Here is a 20007-nt window from a genome sequence, read left to right as displayed (position 1 = left end):
GAAATCTACCATTTTTAATAATCAATTCCACTTCCCCTCTTTAGTTCCCCCACCATAGTAATTTACATTCATGTTCTAAATAAGGTATTAACAGCTAATGAACTGACCTGAAAGGCAGGAAACTGGAGGCAGAGCTACATAAGGCATGAACAAGAATAGCACGTGGTTAAAAGGTCTGGCTCTGGACTACCTGGTAGATCAGTCAAGAACCTCAGTTCTGCCACTGCCTATCTGTGGGCAAGATCCTTCACCTCTCTGAGCCCATTCTCTCATCTACAGAAGACGATGATGACAATACTATCTCCTATTGGTGTGAGGATGAAAGGAAATGATGTGTGTAGAGCTCTCAGCACATCTGAAGTGCTCAACAAAGGATAGCGCGTATTATCAATATTATTTATAAAACAGGTGTGTCTTTCTAGAAAACAGGTGGCTGACCTGCTGGACATACCCTTAGATAGGTACCGATGGGTTTCTGAGCCCCAGAACAAAGCTGGTGAATTAATGCCAGGTGAACTCTGATATTTGAGAAGCTGTCCTGTAAATTAGGGTCTATCTGTATTAGGCAATATTAGAGGTTGACACTGGGGCGATAGTTTCCATGTAGCTCACTGTGTGGAATTTGAATACATAATTCATCAACAATCCCACTGTTAGGGTCACTGAAGGAGGAGTGCATGAGGCCGAAAGGGGTAAACAATTACGAATTTACTAGAGGCCCAGTGCACAAAATTTGTGCACTCGGGGGGTGGGGGGTCCGTCAGCCCGGCCTATTCCCTCTTGCAGTCTGGGACCCCTCAGAGGATGTCCCTGGGAGATCAGGCCCAAGCTGGCAGTCAGGCATCCCTCTGGCAGCACGGCAGCCCTCGGGGGATGTCCACTTACCAGCAGGGAGCAGACCTAAGCTGCAGTCAGACATCCTTAGTACTACTGAGGAGGCAGGAAAGGCTCCCGCCACCACTGCTGTGCTGGCAGCCATCAGCCTGGCTTGTGGCTAAGCAGAGCTCCCCCTGTGGGAGCGCACTGACCACCAGGGGACAGCTCCTGCCTTGAGCATCTTCCCCCTGGTGGTCAGTGTGGGTCATAGTGACCAGCCATTCACGGCCGTTCTGCTGTTAGGGTCAATTTGCATATTACCCTTTTATTATATAGGGTAGAGGCCTGGTGCACAGGTGGGAACCAGCTGGTTTGCCCTGAAGGGTGTCCCAGATCAGAGTGGGGGTCCCGCTGGGGTGCCTGGCCAGCCTGGGTGAGGGGCTGATGGGTGTTTGCAGGCTGGTCACACCCTCTTCAGGGTGGGGGTCCCCACTGGGGTGCCTGGCCAGCCAGGGTAAGTGGCTGATGGGTGTTTGCAGGCTGGTCAAGCCCCTCCCCAGTGGGGACCCTCACCCCATGGAGGTTTGGCCAGCCTGAGTGAGGGGCTGATGGCTGTTTTCAGGCTGGCCACACCCCCTTTAGGGTGGGGGGTCCCCACTGGAGTGCCTGGCCAGTCTGGGTGAGGGGCTGAAGGCCATTTTCAGGCTGGCCAAGCCCCCCGGCGATGGAAGCTCCCAGCCTCTCCTTTTTTTCTTTTTTATTCTGGGATTTATTTACCTTCTATAATTGAAACTTTGTAGCCTTGAGTGGAGCTCAGAGCCGGCCAGGGGGGCGGGAAGCTTGGCTCCCTCCATCGCCAGGGGCAACCCAAGCTTCCTGCTCGCTCCAGCTTCGAGGCCATGGGCTAGCTGAAAGCAGGTATCTGGGGTTTATTTATCTTCTATAATTGAAACTTTGTTGCCTTGAGTGGAGCTCAGAGCCGGGCCACAGCAGGCGGGAAGCTTGGCTTCCTCCATCACTGGGGCAACCAAGCCTTCTGCTTGCTCCAGCTCTGTGGCTGCAGGCCACCATTTTGGTTGGGTTAATTTGCATATAGTCGCTCTGATTGGCTAGTGGGCATGGCTTAAGGTGTAGCAAAAATACGATCAATTTGCATGTTTGTCTTTTATTAGTGTAGATTAGGTCACCTGGAAACCAGATGGCTGAGCCCCAAAATGGTGCCAGCACCCAGGGGTGGGGAGTCAAAGATTTTAAAGGACTCAAGGCTTTTTCAGAAGTGAATTCTTTGGATGGGTCCGGGTCCTGGGCAAGTCTGGAGGGGAAAGTTACTGATCTTAGCAAATGGAATGTGGTCTAAGCAAAAAGGAATGTTGATTGTGAAATGATCTAAAGGTCAATTTCCTAGGGAAGGGAATAGCCATTCTATTATTTGATCAGATCTAATACTTACGAGGTAGGTATACCATTCTTCCCATCTTATACACGAGGAAAATGAGTCGCAGACAAGGCAAGTCGCTGGCCCAAAGTTCCCTAGCAAAGCTAGGATTGGAATGGAGGCAGCCTCCATCCAAAACCACAGCATGGGGCCTCCCTCGAGAAAACCACTAATGCTTTTCTGTGTCCGCCACTCAGCTTTGCTCTGGTGTGTGACAAGCGGTATCAGCGGAAAGAGACTCTGATCAGTTCTGTGCACACCAAGGTGAAAGGCATAGCGGAGGTGAGAGAGGAGATTCTGGAGAATGGAAAGGAGGTGCACAGAGTCTTCGACACGGCAGATTACACCTTCCCCGTGCAGGTGAGCACTGGTCAGCATCCTCCCAGGACGCATCCCTGCTCACTGTCACCAGGGCCTCGTGCCCTTGCCCCTGCCCCCAGCCCTGGGACCTAGAGCCTTACTCCAGAAAAATACTGGCCCTATTTAAAAAGCTCTGTGAAAATACCAACAGAGAAAACCTAAAAATTGCAAAACTGGGTCAGATCTAACAGCTCAAAGGAGATGATTCTTTGCTTTATCAAGTCCTCAGGGCTTCTCAAAATAGCTGTGTGGCCGAAACCGGTTTGGCTCGGTGGATAGAGCGTCGGCCTGCGGACTGAAAGGTCCCAGGTTCGATTCCGGTCAAGGGCATGTACCTGGGTTGTGGGCACATCCCCAGTGGGAGATGTGCAGGAGGCAGCTGATCGATGTTTCTCTCTCATCGATGTTTCTAACTCTCTATCTCTCTCCCTTCCTCTCTGTAAAAAATCAATAAAATATATTAAAAAAAAAAATAGCTGTGTGTCCTGGTGCATTAAAAACATGACTGGATTCACTCACACTTTGAGTTGCACACCGCTTTTTAGGAGCAGGGCCAAGGAGTCAGCAAGGGCTGCCTAGATTCAGACAGACAAAGAACTTTCCGCCTGGAGAGGACCAGCCCTTCTGTATTGTTTGTGTGGCACTTTGTCAACAAAATGTCTCCAGGAAAACACTCTTGGGTGTTTAAGGAAGGATATAAAGGACAAAGAAAGAAAGGGTGTGGATCACACAGAAAGGGCATCCGGCTGCCTAAATTCGCAAGAAGAGAAAATGAAATTAGAATTGTCAAAATGGAGAAGTCGAAGGTGACTCGAGAATATGTGGGAGGCGGGAGAAACAAAAGGGCCTCTGGGAGCTGGACAGCTTTGTAAAACCATAAAAACTAAGCTGTTATCTGTTGCTAACAGCGGGTCATTAAATCCTCCTGCTATTTCCCAGGTGGTGGGGTGTCCTATTACCCTTTTATTAAAGTCCTAGATAATCTGAACAGCACTCTGCTGAAGCCAACAAACACCCCCAGTTCTGCCTCCCCAGGTCTCCTGAGTTTCAACTTAATGGGTTTTTACTGGGAAGCTGGAATGGAAAAGGAATCCTCAATCAGTTTCCATGTGCCTCTGCTCTCTCTCAGCTCAGCAGGGCGGCTCATCCAGTTTTGATATTAAGTCCACCGTGTAGTCCCAAGTTTGCTCCCGACCCTGATTTCCAGACTGAAGTTTAGCAGAGTGGAAGGGTTCGCCCCCAGCCACTTAGCAAGCTGGATAATTAAGATTAAATAGTTTTGTTCTCAAAGGCTTTGCATTGAACGTCTCTCCTTTTTTCTCCGCAGGGGAACTCCTTCTTTGTGATGACAAACTTTCTCAAGACAAAGGGCCAGGTGCAGGGGCTTTGTCCAGAGGTAAGGAAGGGACCCAGAGCAGTTAGACTGGCGATAAGAGTTCTGGAGGAGACTCAGGCAAGAGAAAGGGCGGGGAGAATGTGGGAATTGAGATCTGATATGTCTTCCAGCTCGCAAACATTACTGAGCCTCCTTTGTTGAGTATGGGTCTGGGCTGTATCAGAAGACACTGCAGTTCTCTCTCTGGAGCCGCCCCATCTTTGCCTGTCCCCTGTCTCCAGTTCAGGTACTAGGCACCTGTGCAGGCTAGAGGCCTGCTTTCTCCATCGCTCCCTCCCGCATGGCTCCTGACAACACTGATCTTTGGCATTTGTGCAGCATTTCACATTTCAGTGGAGCCTCACAAGTTTAGGAGGGTAACAGCATTCCCAGCCCCATTTTACAGGTCAGACGCAGATCAGACAGGTTAAGTTGCACAGCTTGCTGCAGGCAGAGCCCTGTTCAGAACGCAGGCATTCTCTTAGATGGCTTTTCCTACTACGAACAACTGCGAGCTGTCTGTCTGGGAACATTGTCACACAGCTCACATTTGCCTTCTCACTGCACTTCTTTTTGCTTGTTTATTATCATCCCACTTCCTAGCCTTTCAGTCTCGGCATCAGGTAAATGCTACCTGTCTCCCTACCACCACCACCCATGTAGTCTTTCCCAACTTGACTTCGCCCTCTCCAGACTCTTGACCTTCCCCTACCTCTTTCCGGAAAACTTTCTTCCCTATCAAAATGTATTTGTCCTGCCTTAGCCAGTTCAGCTTAGTGGACAGAGCGTTGGTCTGCAGACCAAAGCGTCCCGGGTTCCATTCCGGTCAAGGACATGTACCTCGGTTGCAGGCCCAGGCTCTGGTCGCGGAGCGAGCAGGAGGCAACCAATCGCTGTGTTTCTCTCACATCGATATTTCTCTCTGTCTTCCCCACTCTCTCTAAAAATCAATGAAAAAATATCCTCAGGTGAGGATTAAAAAAAAGTAATTGAAAAAAAGAAGTATTTCCTGATACATAGCTATATTCTATGCATTACATTTATAATTATTAAAAACCAAAGAAAAATTCTTATGCATTCTAAAAACAATGTATTTGTCCTACTCTGTCCCTTCCCAGTCCTGCCCTCTGTTCTTTAAGAGGATAACTAGATATTCTGGTAAGTTTATCTAGAGCGATGTGTTACAAGATATTACCTATTCCTCGCACCTTCCTGCCATTGCCCACTCAGGTAATGCCTGTGCTTTACCAGGGACCATCCCAGCACCGAGGGGTCAGCACTGGGACACTATTGAGCAGGTCTCCTGCCTGAGGGAGGACCAGCCTTGCCCGTGGGTCTTGCTCATCAGCCCACGCAGGTGACAAGGTCTGAGTGTCTGAAAGCTTGGGGGAGATCTGCTCTCTCCTATGACAGTCTTCGCTGTTGTGTCCATCTAACCCTGAAACCAGGCCAACATTCCCTTTGTCTGTATCAATCATGCTCATTTCATCTTCACAGCAACCACTTCAGGTAGATGGGTTCACCCTCCTTTTACAGAGGAGGAAACTGAGGCTGAGAGAGGTGCAGGGACTTGACCAGTCCTGCAGCTAGACAATGGCGCAGAGGTCCTGTTGAATCTCTGTAAAAGCCACGCACTGCACAGGAGATAATGAGCAGCAGCTATTTTCTTAGCGGCTGTGTCACATCCTGGTCTCCCTAAGACTGGCCAGTGAACCTGCTCCCGAGGAAATGGGAAGTTGAATACTGAAGCGAAGTCATCACGTTTCTCTTTTCCTTCCTCTGTCCTCCGCTATCAGCCCTGAGACCTCATTTTCTCAGGCCAGGAGACAGGGCCGGCTGGCGCCCCTTATTTCCATATCGGTTGCTGAGCCTTCATGCCATTTGCTTCATTCAGTTCTGCAGCCACAGAGACAAGCTTGGACCAGGCCTCTGGCTCTGCACACTGAGGGCTGTCCCTGCCAGTGGCCCCAGGCTGCCCTGACTTCCGCGTTTTAGATTTTTATTTATTTTTAGTTTTTGTTGAGATATAATTCATATACCATAAAACCCACCATTTTATTTTATTTTTTAAATATATTTTTATTGATTTCAGAGAGGAAAGGAGAGGGAGAGAGAGAAAAAACCCATTAATGATGAGAGAGACTCACTGATTGGCTGCCTCCTGCACACCCCACACTGGGGATTGAGCCCATAACCCAGGCATGTGCCCTGACTGGGAATAGAACCATGACTTCCATAGGTTGATGCTCAACAATTGAACCATGCTGGCCTGGCAAAACCCCGACATTTTAAAGTGTACAATTCAGTGGTTTAATACATTCACAACATTGTGCAACTATCACTATTTCAGAACATTTTCATCACCCTAAAAAGAACCTCATACCCATTAGCAGTCTCTCCCCATTCCTCCTTCCCCAGCCCCTGGCAATGACTGATCTGCTTTTTGTCTCTATGGATTTGCCTATTCTGGATATTTTACATAAATGAATCCTACAATCTGTGGTCTTTTGTGTCTAACTTCTTTCACTTATCACACTGTTTTCAAGGTTTGCCAATGTTGTAGCATGAGCCAGTAGTACTTCATTCCTTTTCGTGGTTGAATAATATTCCACTGTATAAATGTACTATATTTTACCTGTCCACTCATTAGTTGATGAATATTTGGGTTGTTTCCAATTTTTTTTTTTTTTTGGCTATTATGACTTGCTGTGTCCATCTGTGTACAAGTTTTTGTGTGGGCACAGGACAGCTGCTTTTCCATATCTTAGGGGCACTCGATACTCACTCCTCGCTACCCTATCCTTCTCTTGGCAGCACCCTACCCGCAGGACACTCTGTTCCTCTGACCGGGGCTGTACAAAGGGATGGCTGGACCCACAGAGCAAAGGTACGTCCTGTCTCTTTTCGGGACCATGGGGATGAATGGTCTGGCATCCTGGTGACATTCGCAGTGTCCTAAAGTGGAGATCTTTAACTCTGGCTCTCAGCTGCCTTCTTCCACCCTCAGCAGACCATGGGTGAGTCTGGCTGTGTCCTCAGAGGACCAGCTGCTGATGTGAATGTGACTTTAATTCCCCAGTGAGGAGGAGAGCTCCTAAAAACCTTGCAAAATTAGCACCTTCAGGGTTCTACCTGACGGAAAAATCAAATGGCCTATAGTATCATCTGAGTATACTAAACTTTCTGTCTTGAATTTCCACAGAGGTGGAGGAGCTTGAACTTGTACCCTTACGACACCTGGGGACCATACACAAATTAACCTGCAGAATTTCCATCTCCTGTTTTGTTTTGAATATATATTTTTTATTGATTTCAGAGAGGGAGAGCGAGATAGAAACATCAATGATGAGAGAAATCATTGATTGGCTGCCTCCTGCACGCCCCACACTGGGTATTGAACCCACAACCGGAGCCATGTGCCCTGACCAGGAATCCATCCGTGACCTCCTGGTTCACAGGTCAATGTTCAACCACTGAGCTACACTGGCCAGGCTCCATGTTTCCTGTTTTAACATAAAGAGCACATGACAATAAAGTTACCACAGAAAAGAATAAAAAGAGAAGAAAAAATATAGGTGGTTATAAAACACACACTAAGGGCCTATGAATGTTGCATTCTTATTCCATAATACATGTGTGTCTGAGTAGGTATAGAGATCATTTTAACATTACTTGCTATTTAACTTTGCCCTCGGGAATCTTTAACTGACCCTGATGCTCCAGGAAGCTGTGCCGTGTTTTTTTTTTGTCGTTGTTTTGTTTTGAATCCTCAGCTGAGGATATTTTCCCATTGATTTTTAGAAAGTGGAAGGGAGTAAAGGAAGGGAGGGAGAAAGAAAGAAACATCAACATGAGAGAGACACATCAATCGGTTGCCTTCTGAATGGACCTGGACCAGGGCCAGGGATTAAACCTGCAACCCAGGTATATGCCCTTGACTGGGAATCGAACCCACAACCCTTCAGTGCAGGGGCCAATGCTCTAACCACTGAACACACTGACCAAGGCAAGATGTGCCATGTTTATTCTGCAACTGTACACATCCCTGACACATGCTGTACACTCCTCGAGGGACTCAGATGCCCAATAAGAAGCCAAGTTCTAGTCCATTTTCCCAGTTCAGAGAATACACCCTGTCCAGCTCCCCTCACGGCATCTTTCTTTCAAAGAAGCCAAACAAGCCAACAGCACCCATGGTCTTCCTATGTCCTCTCTGATGCTTTTTAAAAAAACGCCTACCGTTCGATATGCTGCTTGGCCAGCTTAATAAGCTTGTGGTTCAGTCGGGGTTTCATGGAACTGAAACTGCTTGAGCTGAAAAGCATGGTCTCTTGCTCGGGTGGAGAGTTTCCTCCCACGGTTCTTTCACACGTGTGCTTCTGTGACCCCGTGACCCTGCAGGAATCCAGACCGGAAAGTGTATACTGTATAAACCACAGCCTCCGAAGAAGACCTGTGAAGTCTCTGCCTGGTGTCCCACCGAGGCAACGGAAGAGCCCCCCCAGTAAGTTGCAGGGTGGGGACTGGCGTGTGGCCCTCAGCAGTGAGTAGGTGAGGCCTTGCCAGGCACTGATCTAGCTTCTCTTCTCAGGGCAGTCCCACAACATCCTGGTCCTACTGGCTTGGGGACCCCATGCCAGGCACACCGGTGGTCTCTGGGAGGGCCATGCTAGTTAAAATATTAAAATAATTCTGTACTGACTGGTAAATAGCTACTTCCCTGAACACTCTGGGGTGCCCCTGCCTCCTTTCTGTGCCAGCATGTTCCAGGACATGTCCAGACCCTACTCCAGTGCTACAGCAGGGTCCATTCTGACTTGTCAGTGTCCATACTCAGGGATTAAGGATGGGGAGGTGACAGGGAAGGAAGAAAGAACAAAAGGAAGGAAGGGGCAAGGAAGGAAAAGAAATGGAAGGGAGGAAGAGAAGGGAAGTTTTCTTAAATAATCACAGTGAAAGCCTGGCCGGCGTGGCTCAGTGGTTGAGGGTCGACCTATGAACCAGGAGGTCACGGTTCAATTCCTGATCAGGGAATACGTTCCAGTTGCAGGCTTGATCCCCAGTAGGGGGCATGCAGGAGACAGCTGATTAATGATTCTCTCTCATCATTGATGTTTCTCTCTCTCCCTCTCCCTTCCTCTCTGAGGTCAATAAAAATGTATATATATATTTTTTTTAAAAATTATCACAGTGACAGATTTGGTGGTCCCTGTAGTGACTCATCTCTTTTTTTAAATTTTTTTTTAATTGATTTTTACAGAGAGGAAGGGAGAGGGATAGAGAGTTAGAAACATCGATCAGCTGCCTCCTGCACACCTCCTACTGGGGATGTGCCCGCAACCAAGGTGTATGCCCTTGACCGGAATCGAACCTGGAACCTTTCAGTCCGCAGGCCGACGCTCTATCCACTGAGCCAACCCGTTAGGGCGTGACTCTTCTCTTTAAAAAAATGTTTTTAATGATTTTTTTTTTTTTAGAGAAAGGAAGGGAAAGGGAGAGATAGAAACATCCATGAGAGAGAAACATCACACCGATCGGCTGCCTCCTGCATGCCTACTACTGAGATCAAGCCCACAACCCAGGCATGTGCCCTGACCCAGAATTGAACCGGTTACCTCTTGGTGCATGGGGTTGATGCTCAACCACTGAGCCACACCAGCAGGGCAGTTACTTCTCTTTAACACACAAGGTCAGGTCCAGAGGCAGAACTTGATTTAAATCTCAGAAACCACAGGGACTGATGCATTTCAGCAGAGAATAGAGAGACCTAGATTCAAATCCTGACTCTAATACTTCTTTGCTGTGTGACCTTGGGCAAGTTGCTTAACCTCTCTGAACTTTAATTTTCTCATCTGTAAGTTGACGATAATAATTGCACCTACCTCAGTGGACTGATGTGAGAATTAAATGAGATACTTTATTGTGATTGCAAAGTGAGCCCAGTGCCTGGCATATAGTAAGTGCTCAATAACACACACACACACACACACACACACACACACACACACACACACACATGATCTGCCCATAGAAGTTTGGTGGTTCTAGACTAGCAATGTCCATGGAACTTTCCATGATGATGGAAATGTTCTCTTTCTGTGCTGTCTGATACGGTGGCCATATGTGGCTATTGAGCACTTGAAATGTGGCTACTACAACTGAGCCACTGAATTTAATTTAAATGTAACTAGTCACACTTGCCTAGGGGATGTTGGACTATCCTGGACTGCATAGCATTAGACAAATGTGACTCAGGGTCACACCACCAGAACCTGTGGGGCAAAGAGTTCCCCAAACTAACTTTTTAGAAGGTCCAGGAAAAGGTTCCCAACATTAGAGTAGGAAGCACTAGGCAGTGTCAGCCTGTCTTACCCTCAATCAGTTAATGGCACCACTCAGGTTCATTTCTAGGTCAAGGAAGATTCATTATCAAAGAAGGAATTGCTCAGAGACATTAGCCTACACCCAGGTCATCCCGGTTCAAGGCAAGGGGCCTCTTGGTTGTCTATGGTTTTCAGTCCTGGCTCTGCCACCAACTCATTCACCAGATAAATACTGGTACTGTGCATCTCCAAGGTGCTGCTGCAATTCTACATGACCTTGGGCAAGCAAGTTCCTGAACTTGTTTCCTCATATGTCATATGAGCATGGGTTCTAGAATTACTAAAATGATTCATGTAATCATTCATTCCTTCAACACATCTATGACCATGCAGTAGGTGTTAGATATTTATTTCATGTGTAACTATATACAAAAGGCTGTGCCAAATTTTTTTCTCCAAATATATTTTTATTGATTTCAGAGAGGAAAGAGAGAGGGAGAGATAGAAACATCAATGATGAGAGAGAATCATTGATCAGCTGCCTCCTGCACACCCCATACTGGGGATTGAGCCCACAATCTGGGAATCAAACCATGACCTCCTGGTTCATAGGTTGACGTTCAACCACAGAGCCATACTGGCCAGGCCAGGCGGTGCTAAATTTTATGTAAAATACAAAATGACCCAGATAAGGCTCTTGCAGTCTAATAAAAGAGACAGATATATGTGCAGAGTTGTAATTCAAGGTAGAAAACTATAAGTATCATGAAAGAGGAATAAAGGGCTTTGATCCCTAAAGTTTTAAGATCCTATAGTCCTCTGATTCTAATTAGAGTGTTGTCTGGAAGCATGGGATCTAGAATGTTCTAAAGGCAAATGGTCCAGCACATAGCAGGCATTTGTTATAAATAAGATTTTCTTTTGTGCAAGTGACAGATATACAATTTAAACTGACTTCAGAAAAAGAGTGTTGCTTTTTGGCTTGTATTTTTGACTCCTGACAATGAGAAGTTCAGAAGTATGGCTTCAAGTAAAGCTTGTTACAGGCTTCAAATGATGTCATTAAGATTCTCTCTCTTCCTCCCCTGAAGTTATTCTTTCTTCCATTTAGCTCTCTTCACGCTGTGGTATGGGGGAACTCCAGATTTTTACTGTCCTTACTATTAACAGTCCAAAAGAAGATTACTTCTCCCCCCCTCACCTCCAATAGTTCCTACAAAAGCCCTGGAATGTTCTCATTGGCCCAAGTCACATGACAATCTGAACCTATCACTGTGGCCAAGGAGATTGGATTACACTGTTTGGTCAGCTCTGGGTCACTTGCACACTCCAGGAGCTGTAGGAATGAGCAGGACATGGACTCATTCCCACCCAGCCTTCTGAGCTGAGAGTGGAAGAGACCTGGCTTCCCCAAAGGGAGAGAAATGAAGGGCTACTGACAGAGGGGGAATGGATGCTGAACAGGCAAAAATTAGACTGTTCTCTATAGCTATGTCCCAAATAAAGCCAAAGTTGGGCTCTGCAAGTCCTGGAATAAAAAGCAGATTGTTCTTGGTGCCCTCTTCTAATTCTCTCCACCCTTTCCTGGTACTACCCCCAATAAGAGGCCCGGTGCATGACATTCATGCACTTGGGGGGGGGGGTGTCCTTCGCCCAGCCTGTGCCCTCTCGCAGTCCAGGTACTGAGGGATGTCCACCTGCCAGCTCAGGCCTGCTCACACAGATATCCCCCAAGGGGTCCTTAGCGCTGCTGTGGAGGTGAGAGAGGTTCCCGCCACCACCGCTGCGCTCACCAGCTGTGAGCCCGGCTTCTGGCTGAGTGGTGCTCCCCCTGTGGGAGCACACTGACCACCAGGGAGCAGCTCCTACATTGAGCATCTGCCCCCTAGTGGTCAGTGTGCATCATAGCAACTGGCCATTCTGCCATTTGGTCGATTTGCATATTAGCCTTTTATTATATAGGATATCTTCCACCTACTCAGGCATGCCAGGTAACAGCGTACCAGCTGTACTTTTTATTTTTTAATCCTCACCCGAGGATATTTTTCCATTGATTTTTAGAGAGAGTGGAAGAGAGAGGGAAAGACAGAGAGAAATATCAATGTGAGAGAAACACATTGATTGGTTGCCTCCCGCACACATCCTGACCAGAGCCCGGGCAGAGGAGGAGCCTGCAACCGAGATACGGTGCCCTTGACCGGAATCAAACTCGGAACCCTTTGGTCTGCAGGCTGATGCTCTATCCACTGAGCCAAACCAGCTAGGGCCCAGCGGCACCTTTTTAATCCACAGCCAGTTCTCTCCATCTTTCAGAGATTGTTAACTGCATAAGTACAAAAACCTTAACTATCTTGTTCATCACTACATCCCCAACACCCAGTCTCATGCTCAGTCCAATAATTATTTGTTGAATAAATAGATAGAAGGATGGTGGGTAGACCTTCCTGCAGTCTAGAATTTGGGCTCCTCTAACTCATGCAGAATTCCATGTTACATAAGGCCTCTAGGAGAATGACTGACAGAATCAACTACGTGTGTGGCGCTGTCCTGAAGAATGGGGAAGTCAAGATAAGAAAATTATGGTCCCAGCCCTCCAGGAACACCAGCCTTTTGGGAAAGATATAAGGGGGGTATGATGGAGTTGGCTTGTACCGCCTCTAAGGCAATTATGCGCATCCCTTCCCAACTCCAAGTTCAACGATGTTCCACTGGTAGCCTGAAATCAGACATGGTGGGAGTATTTATACCACAATAATCAGTAAATGCTACACATCAGAGCTTTTTTTTTTCTTTCCCTGAAAAGCGTGTTGATTTATCAGCACACCACGGCACATACCTAAACATACAATTATATCAGGCTGTGAGAACTGCCATGGGGTCTCTTCTCCCAATAAGAAGGGAGAAATTCTTACTGGAGAAGCTGGAGACTTTTAGAACGTTTTGCCAACTAGATTGCATTTCTCTTCACTCATTGCAATGACCCAAGCAAGGGACCGGAAGCCACTGGTCCCACTGGCCTGCTTCCTCCCTCTGTCCCTGTAGTCATTGATCTCCATTGTGCATGTCTCTCACTCAGGCCTGCGCTCTTGAACAGTGCTGAAAACTTCACTGTGCTCATCAAGAATAATATCGACTTCCCCGGCCACAATTACACCACGTAAGTGACCAGAGTGTCTGGCCATATTGTTATCTACTGCTATGTAACAAATTACCCGAAGAGTTAGAGGCTTAAAACAACAAACATCTATTATCTTACACAGTTTCTGTGGACCAGGAATCTGGGAAAGATTTGCTTGGGTGGTTCTGGCTCAGGGCCTCTCAGGTTGCAGCTGAGCTGTCAATGAGGCTGGAGTCACACTAGGCTTGACTAGGGCTGGAGAATCCAAGCTCACTCATGTGGGCCTCTCCCTGGCACTGCCTGAGCGTTCTTAGGACACAGCTGCTGGCTTCCCCCAGAGCAAATGATCCAAGAGAGACAGAGGGCAAGCAAGCAAGACAGTAACCAAGATGGAAGTCGCAGTCTTTTATAACCTAACCTTGGAAGTGACACACCATCACTTCTGCCATGTGCTACTGGTCACAGACCAATCCTGCTACTATATGGGAGGGGGCTACACGAGGGTATAAATACACAGAGGTGGGGACCACTGGGGGCCCTCATGGAGCCCAGTCACCACACTGGCTCATTTCTATGCAAGTGTTCAATGGAAGTGTTTGTTTGCTTTTCATTATGTGCAGGAGAAACATCTTGCCAGATTTAAACATCACTTGCACCTATCACAAGACTGAGAATCCACAGTGTCCTATTTTCCGACTAGGAGATATCTTCCAAGAAACAGGAGATAACTTTTCAGAAGTGGCAATTAAGGTTGGTGGTGCCTTCGTACCATGAGGTTTGTGGGGGAAGTTGTGTCAGGGGAATGGAAGATGTCAAATGGCCAAGGGGCTGAGCCACTGGGTCTTAATAATATGGTTCCCTTTATTGAGCATTTAGTAAATCCATCCATGATGCCAAGTACTTTCACAACAATCCCAGGCGTGAGATACTTGGTACATTAATTTCCCGAGGCTGCTTTAATAAGTGACCACAACTTGGTCGCTTAAAAATTTTTATTTATGTATTTATTTATTTATTAGAGAGAGAGAGAGAGAGAGAGAGAGAGAGAGAGAGAGATTTGCTGTTCCACTTATTTATGCATTCATTGGTTGATTCTTGTATGTGCCCTTGCCATCTTTTTAATTGTCTGTTTTGATTATAGCTATGCCAGTGGGGTGAAGTATCTCGTTGTGCTTTTGATTTGCATTTCCCTAGTGACTAGAGATACTGAACATGTTACATATCCTTACTAAGCACTTGTGTGCCTTCTTTGTAGAAATGTCTACCCAAATTGTGGTGTATTGGGGCAACACTCTAACCAACTGAGCCACCCAGGCAGGGCAACACACATTTTTTTTTACACTTCTGGAGATCAGAAGTCCAAAGTCAGTTTTACTGAGCTGAAATCAGGTTAGCAGCAGGGTGAGGCTCCCACCAAAGGCTCCAGCGGGAGAATCCATTTCCTCACCTTTTCCACCTCCAGAGCTAAATTCCTTGCCTTTCCTGGCTCTTTGGATGATGAATGACAAAAACATTAGATAGTCACCATAATATGTAGAGTGCTTGGTTTAGTGCCTGGCAATAAATAACAATTGTGATTATTCTGTATTATTTTTCCTTTCTCCAAGTCAGAGGCTGCCAATTCCACATCGCTGTATCTCTAGCTTCTAGCATACTGTCTCGAAACACCATATTTCATGATTCAAAGACATTTTTTCACATTCTAATAGTTCTGAAATCAGGAAGTGATTTCAACTGATGGAGTCTCACATTTTAATTGACAGCATTTTCTTCTTAGAGGAACATAAAAGAATTATGTCTTACAAGCAATAGTGTCTAAGATTCAGTGAAGATTCAATGAAATATGATAGTCAGTGCTCAAAATACGTTTATAGAAAGGAAGAGATTCCTTAGATGTTCAGAGGAGAAAAAGGTCACCTAGAATTGAGGAGGATGGGGTGGCTGAAGAAGCATGTACGACCTTTCCTTCAGTGATCATCACTATGCAGGGAGATGTCTGGTAGCTGCACCCCACGCCCAGCAGGACTTAGAGATAGCTTCTTGTTGTCTTCCTCAGGGGGGAATCATGGGCATTGAGATCTACTGGGACTGCAACCTGGATAGTTGGTTCCATCACTGCCGTCCAAAATACAGTTTCCGACGCCTTGATGACAAGAATACCAGTGAGTCCTTGTACCCTGGCTACAACTTCAGGTAACAGTGCTTGAGGTCAGACTGGCCACCTTTGGCTCCCCAGAGGCCTGCCAGATACAGATCTGGTCCTGGTACCTCTAGGAGTCTCATGGCTTCAGTCCCAATTTATCTTTAGCACCTAGAAAATTACGTTCTTTGTTTTGAGCTCAGCAATATATTTATAGGACTTTAATATGACTTTATCTTGCATTTCTTTGTGTTTGGGGTGAGGGTGGTGGCCTTTTGATACTAGCTCATGCTCCATCGTGAAGTCATTCTGCTAAGAACATCTTTTTTTAAATGTTTTTATTGATTTTTTAATTATTATTATTATTATTTTTTAGCGAGGAAAGGAGAAGAGAGGGATAGAAACATCAATGATGAGAGAGAATCATTGATTGGCTGCCTCCTGCATGTCCTCTGTGGGGATTGAGCCCATAACCTGGGCATGTGCCCTGTCCAGGAATCAAACCAGGGACCTCTTGGTTCATGGTTGGATGCTCAACCACTGAGCCACACCGAGCTCTAAGAACACCTTAAGGACTCCTGATACCTGGGCCACATTGCTTCCTCACTGCCATTCTGTCTTACCTCGAAGGTTCTTTGCAGGGCATCCTGTATGCTTCTGGCTTCCGGATGTCAACCCTGTGAACTCACTAGAATCCTGGTTCATTTGGACTTTTCAGCGGGCAGGTGCTGATCTGTTCTTGCTTTGACAGTTCACTCCTCTGCTCCTGACTTTTGCCCAGTGGTGATCCTGTGCCATCCTGACGTGGTGTCCATGTTTCCTCCTAAATCTGGATAACTTTCTCAGCCTGTTCCTACAACTCTGTCCCAGCAGTAATGGTGGCCTTTCAGTGTGAGGTTTACAACACAGTCTCCAAGACTTATCATTGCTTGTGGGAGCCAGGCAGGTGTCTGGGACTGTGGTTATGGCTAGTCATTTTGTGCCCAGTTCCAGGAACAAAGTAGACTTATGCTGTTCCCTTTTCAGAAAAAGTGTCCAAGTATATCCCTAGAATAATGGTTATACAATTTGCCTATGAAGCTGGTAGAAAATTGATGCTGGGCCCAGCTGGTGTGACACAATGATTGAGTATCGACCCATGAACCAAGAGGTTGCTGGGTTCGATTCCTGGTCAGGGCACATGCCCATATAGTGGGCTCGGTGCCCAGTGGGAGGCATGCAGGAGGCAGCTGATTGATGATTCTCTCTCATCATTTCTATCTCTCTCTTTCTTTTCCCTTTCCCTTCCTCTCTCTCTAAAAATCAATAAAAATATATTTTTAAAAAATTTTAAATAGAAAATTGATAATGGTATTTCTCATATTTTTCATTAATTAAATATATGTTGAAGAAAAAAAATATGGGTTCCTCTAATGGACATATATTTGCAAACAAAAAAGACAAAGTTGCTTTCATAAGCTTATATTCTAATAGGATATGAATATAAGAATTATTATAAGTATAATATATAAGACAAAAGTGTAAGTAAATAAAAACCTCCAACAAGCCAACATCATTAAACATCAGAGAAATGCAAATTCAAACCACAATGAGCTACAACTACACACCTACCAGAATGGCAAAAATTTAAAAAGACAGGGTTTCATCCAGGGCTCTGAAACCAGTTCCACGCTTAGGTAACGTTTTGGTCATCCCCTGCTGCTCTACTGAATAGGCCTGTGGCCATTAGCAAGAAGAGAGGATGGAATCCGTGGTCCCCCCCACTGCCCTCACAGGCTGTTTCCTTAGCAATCAGCAGAAGCATGCAGGGCAAAGTACCGACCAGATGTTAGCAAATGTCCTTCAAGTCACTGAGCTAAGCCTAAAAACATTAGCTCCTGGAGAGATCTGAGCTTTCTGAAGAACTGAGACTGTTATAATATTGATATTATTTTAGAACAAAGTGTTAGAGAATTTGTTGTCTGGAATGAGCACCAGAAGAAATCTCTGGCCTGAAATAAATTGTCCAGATCTGATGGGTAATGGATAAGTTATTTTCAAACAGCCACACAAAAGAGAAGGCAATTCCAGGTTATAGTTGGTAGATGAAAAAATGTGCAACTTTCTAAAACATAGGAATTTGAAGAGGTTGATCACATTTCAGAATTTTTGTCTTTTACCAAAAGATGTCCATGGCAAAAGTCCTTCTAGGTGAGCTTATGTACAGGATGTGTAGCTAAGGCAGACAGAACACCGGATACACTTCCCTCATTGAGAATGGGTGTGTGTGTGTGTTTTAGTTTCCTGTGCCTGCTGTAACACAGGACAACAAACGTGGTGGCTTTACCAACGGAAATGTATTCTCTCACAGTTCTGGAGGCCAGAAGCCCCAAATCAAGGTGTTAGGAGAGACAAACTCACTCAGAAGTCTCCAGGGGAGGGTCCTTCCCTGCCTCTTCCAGCTTCTGCTGGCTCTAGGCATTCCTTGACCTGTGGCTGCATCACTCCAATACCTGCCTCCGTGGTACTGGCCTTCTCCTCTGTGTTCGTTTCAACTCTCCCTCTCCTTTATCATGTCATTGGATCTAGGCCGCCCTAAATCCAGGCTCATCTCATCTTGAGGTCCTTAATTACATCCGCAGACTCCACTTTCAAATAAGATCACATTCAGAGGTACAGGGGTTAGGCACTTGGATGTATCTTTCTGGGGGAGACTGGTCAACCCATTACAGTGTGCAAAAAACATCCTTGTGCCTGGCCAGTGTGGCTCAGTGATTGAGGGTCAACCCATGAACCAAGAGGTCACTAACTAGTTCAATTCCCAGTAGGGGGCCTGCAGGAAGGAGCCAATTGATGTTTCTATCTCTCTATTCCTCTCCCTTCCTTTCTCTCTAAAATCAATAAAAACATATATTTTTAAAAAGACATCCTTGTCCAGGGCCTACTATTTCCCAGAATGCGGCCCCCTGACCACCTGCACCAGAACTCGGTGGTACTCTCCTGAAAACAGAGATTCCTAGAAACATCTCAGACCTTCTGAAACCACCCTTTGGGCATGAGGCCCAGGAATCTGCCTTTGAACACACTTCCCAAGTGATTCTTGCCCTCAGTTTGAGAATCATTCTCTCAAGACCTTGAAAGCAGAAATTCAAGTATTTATATTGTAGGATGTTAGCCTTCCCCGTCAAACTGACTTGCATAGAGAGACATGCAACTGCAGGGCACAGAGTGGTGATGCATGCTTGCTCTGTGTATTAGAACACAAGCCACTGGATAGAGCAGAAAAAGAAAGAACCGCCAGGGAATGAGAACAATCAGATGTAGAGATACTGAAACCCCTCTTCCTGGAAACTCATTAAAGTGCCTAAAAATACCCAACCAATCTCAATGTCAGATTTTGAGAGTTTAAAAAAAAACACCACCACAGTTGCAGATGTTCTATACTGTATTCTGGCAGAGCATCTGTCGTCTGTTATCTTTTCTACCCACACCTGTAAATAGATTGTGAATGAATAACTCAGAAAGGAAGCATATACCATTACCTAAAAACAACCATTGAAAGGCAGACAGGGGGAGGGACAGATTGAAAAGTTTCTTGAGGCCTGGGGTTTACGCCTCCCTAATTGTTCATGAAAAATAAAACACACCACTTTTCCTGACTGTGGCACTGGTGAGAGATGCATATTTGGGGTGACTATGATTTGCGCGTAGGTCTTTTTTTTTTTTTTTTTTTTTTTTTTTAAAGAAGGGAGCTCTTTTTTTTTTTTTTAAAGATTTTATTGATTTTTGACAGAGAGGAAGGGAGAGAGATAGAGAGTCAGAAACATCGATGAGAGAGAAACATCGATCAGCTGCCTCCTGCACACCTCCTACTGGGGATGTGCCTGCAACCAAGGTACATGCCCTTGACCAGAATCGAACCCGGGACCCTTCAGTCCGCAGGCCGACGCTCTATCCACTGAGCCAAACCGGTTACGGCGCGCGTAGGTCTTAATTTATAAGACGACCAAGTGATGACAAGCATAGGTGAATGCCATTGAAAGAATTTTATTACATTTCCAAAAAGGAGGGGCATGCTATGCCACACACGGCCACAGGGGGGAGCACCAGGTTTGGTCAGGAGGGAGGAGGGAGGGGAAAGCATGGCTTAGGACCTTTATTGTGTTTGTCCTGGAAAAGGCAAGGCAGGGCTGGGGAACAGCTTAGAATTGACTAGTCTGAGTAATGTGGTCTCTAGGGTCCAGGGGTGGTCTCTGGTTGTCTGGTACTTGGCCCTGGGTGATGTAAGGCAGCAAAAATATTGGCTGAATGTGTGAGAATTAGGTCAAAAAAGGTGGCGGGGGATATGAAATCGGGATTGGTTGGAGAATTTCCAACATGATTTTCATGCACTTGTAAAAGCTGGACTGCAGGAGAGATGTAAACAACTTCAGTTGTTCATTTGGCCCTGTGATAACGGCT

General features: G+C 46.1%; 1 protein-coding gene across 3 annotated transcripts in view; it reads left to right on the top strand.

Moving 5' to 3' along the window:
* The window catches only part of P2RX7 (purinergic receptor P2X 7), a 40864-nt gene that overhangs the window by 11120 nt on the left and 9737 nt on the right, over window positions 1-20007 (top strand). For 2 of the 3 annotated variants that reach the window (XM_036354019.1, XM_036354018.1), the window contains exons 2-8: window positions 2449-2611; window positions 3939-4007; window positions 6801-6873; window positions 8388-8490; window positions 13386-13466; window positions 14048-14177; window positions 15484-15620. In XM_036354019.1, coding sequence (XP_036209912.1) covers window positions 2449-2611; window positions 3939-4007; window positions 6801-6873; window positions 8388-8490; window positions 13386-13466; window positions 14048-14177; window positions 15484-15620 — 756 coding nt within the window. The remainder of the gene's footprint in view (window positions 1-2448; window positions 2612-3938; window positions 4008-6800; window positions 6874-8387; window positions 8491-13385; window positions 13467-14047; window positions 14178-15483; window positions 15621-20007) is intronic. The other variant, XM_036354020.1, reaches the window with a different exon arrangement.

Source organism: Myotis myotis, unplaced genomic scaffold (assembly GCF_014108235.1).
Source record: "Myotis myotis isolate mMyoMyo1 unplaced genomic scaffold, mMyoMyo1.p scaffold_m19_p_20, whole genome shotgun sequence".
In the NCBI taxonomy this organism is placed as follows: Eukaryota; Metazoa; Chordata; class Mammalia; order Chiroptera; family Vespertilionidae; genus Myotis; species Myotis myotis.
The sequence above is the reverse complement of the archived record's forward strand: the minus strand, read 5'-3'. Positions and strand labels throughout refer to the sequence as shown.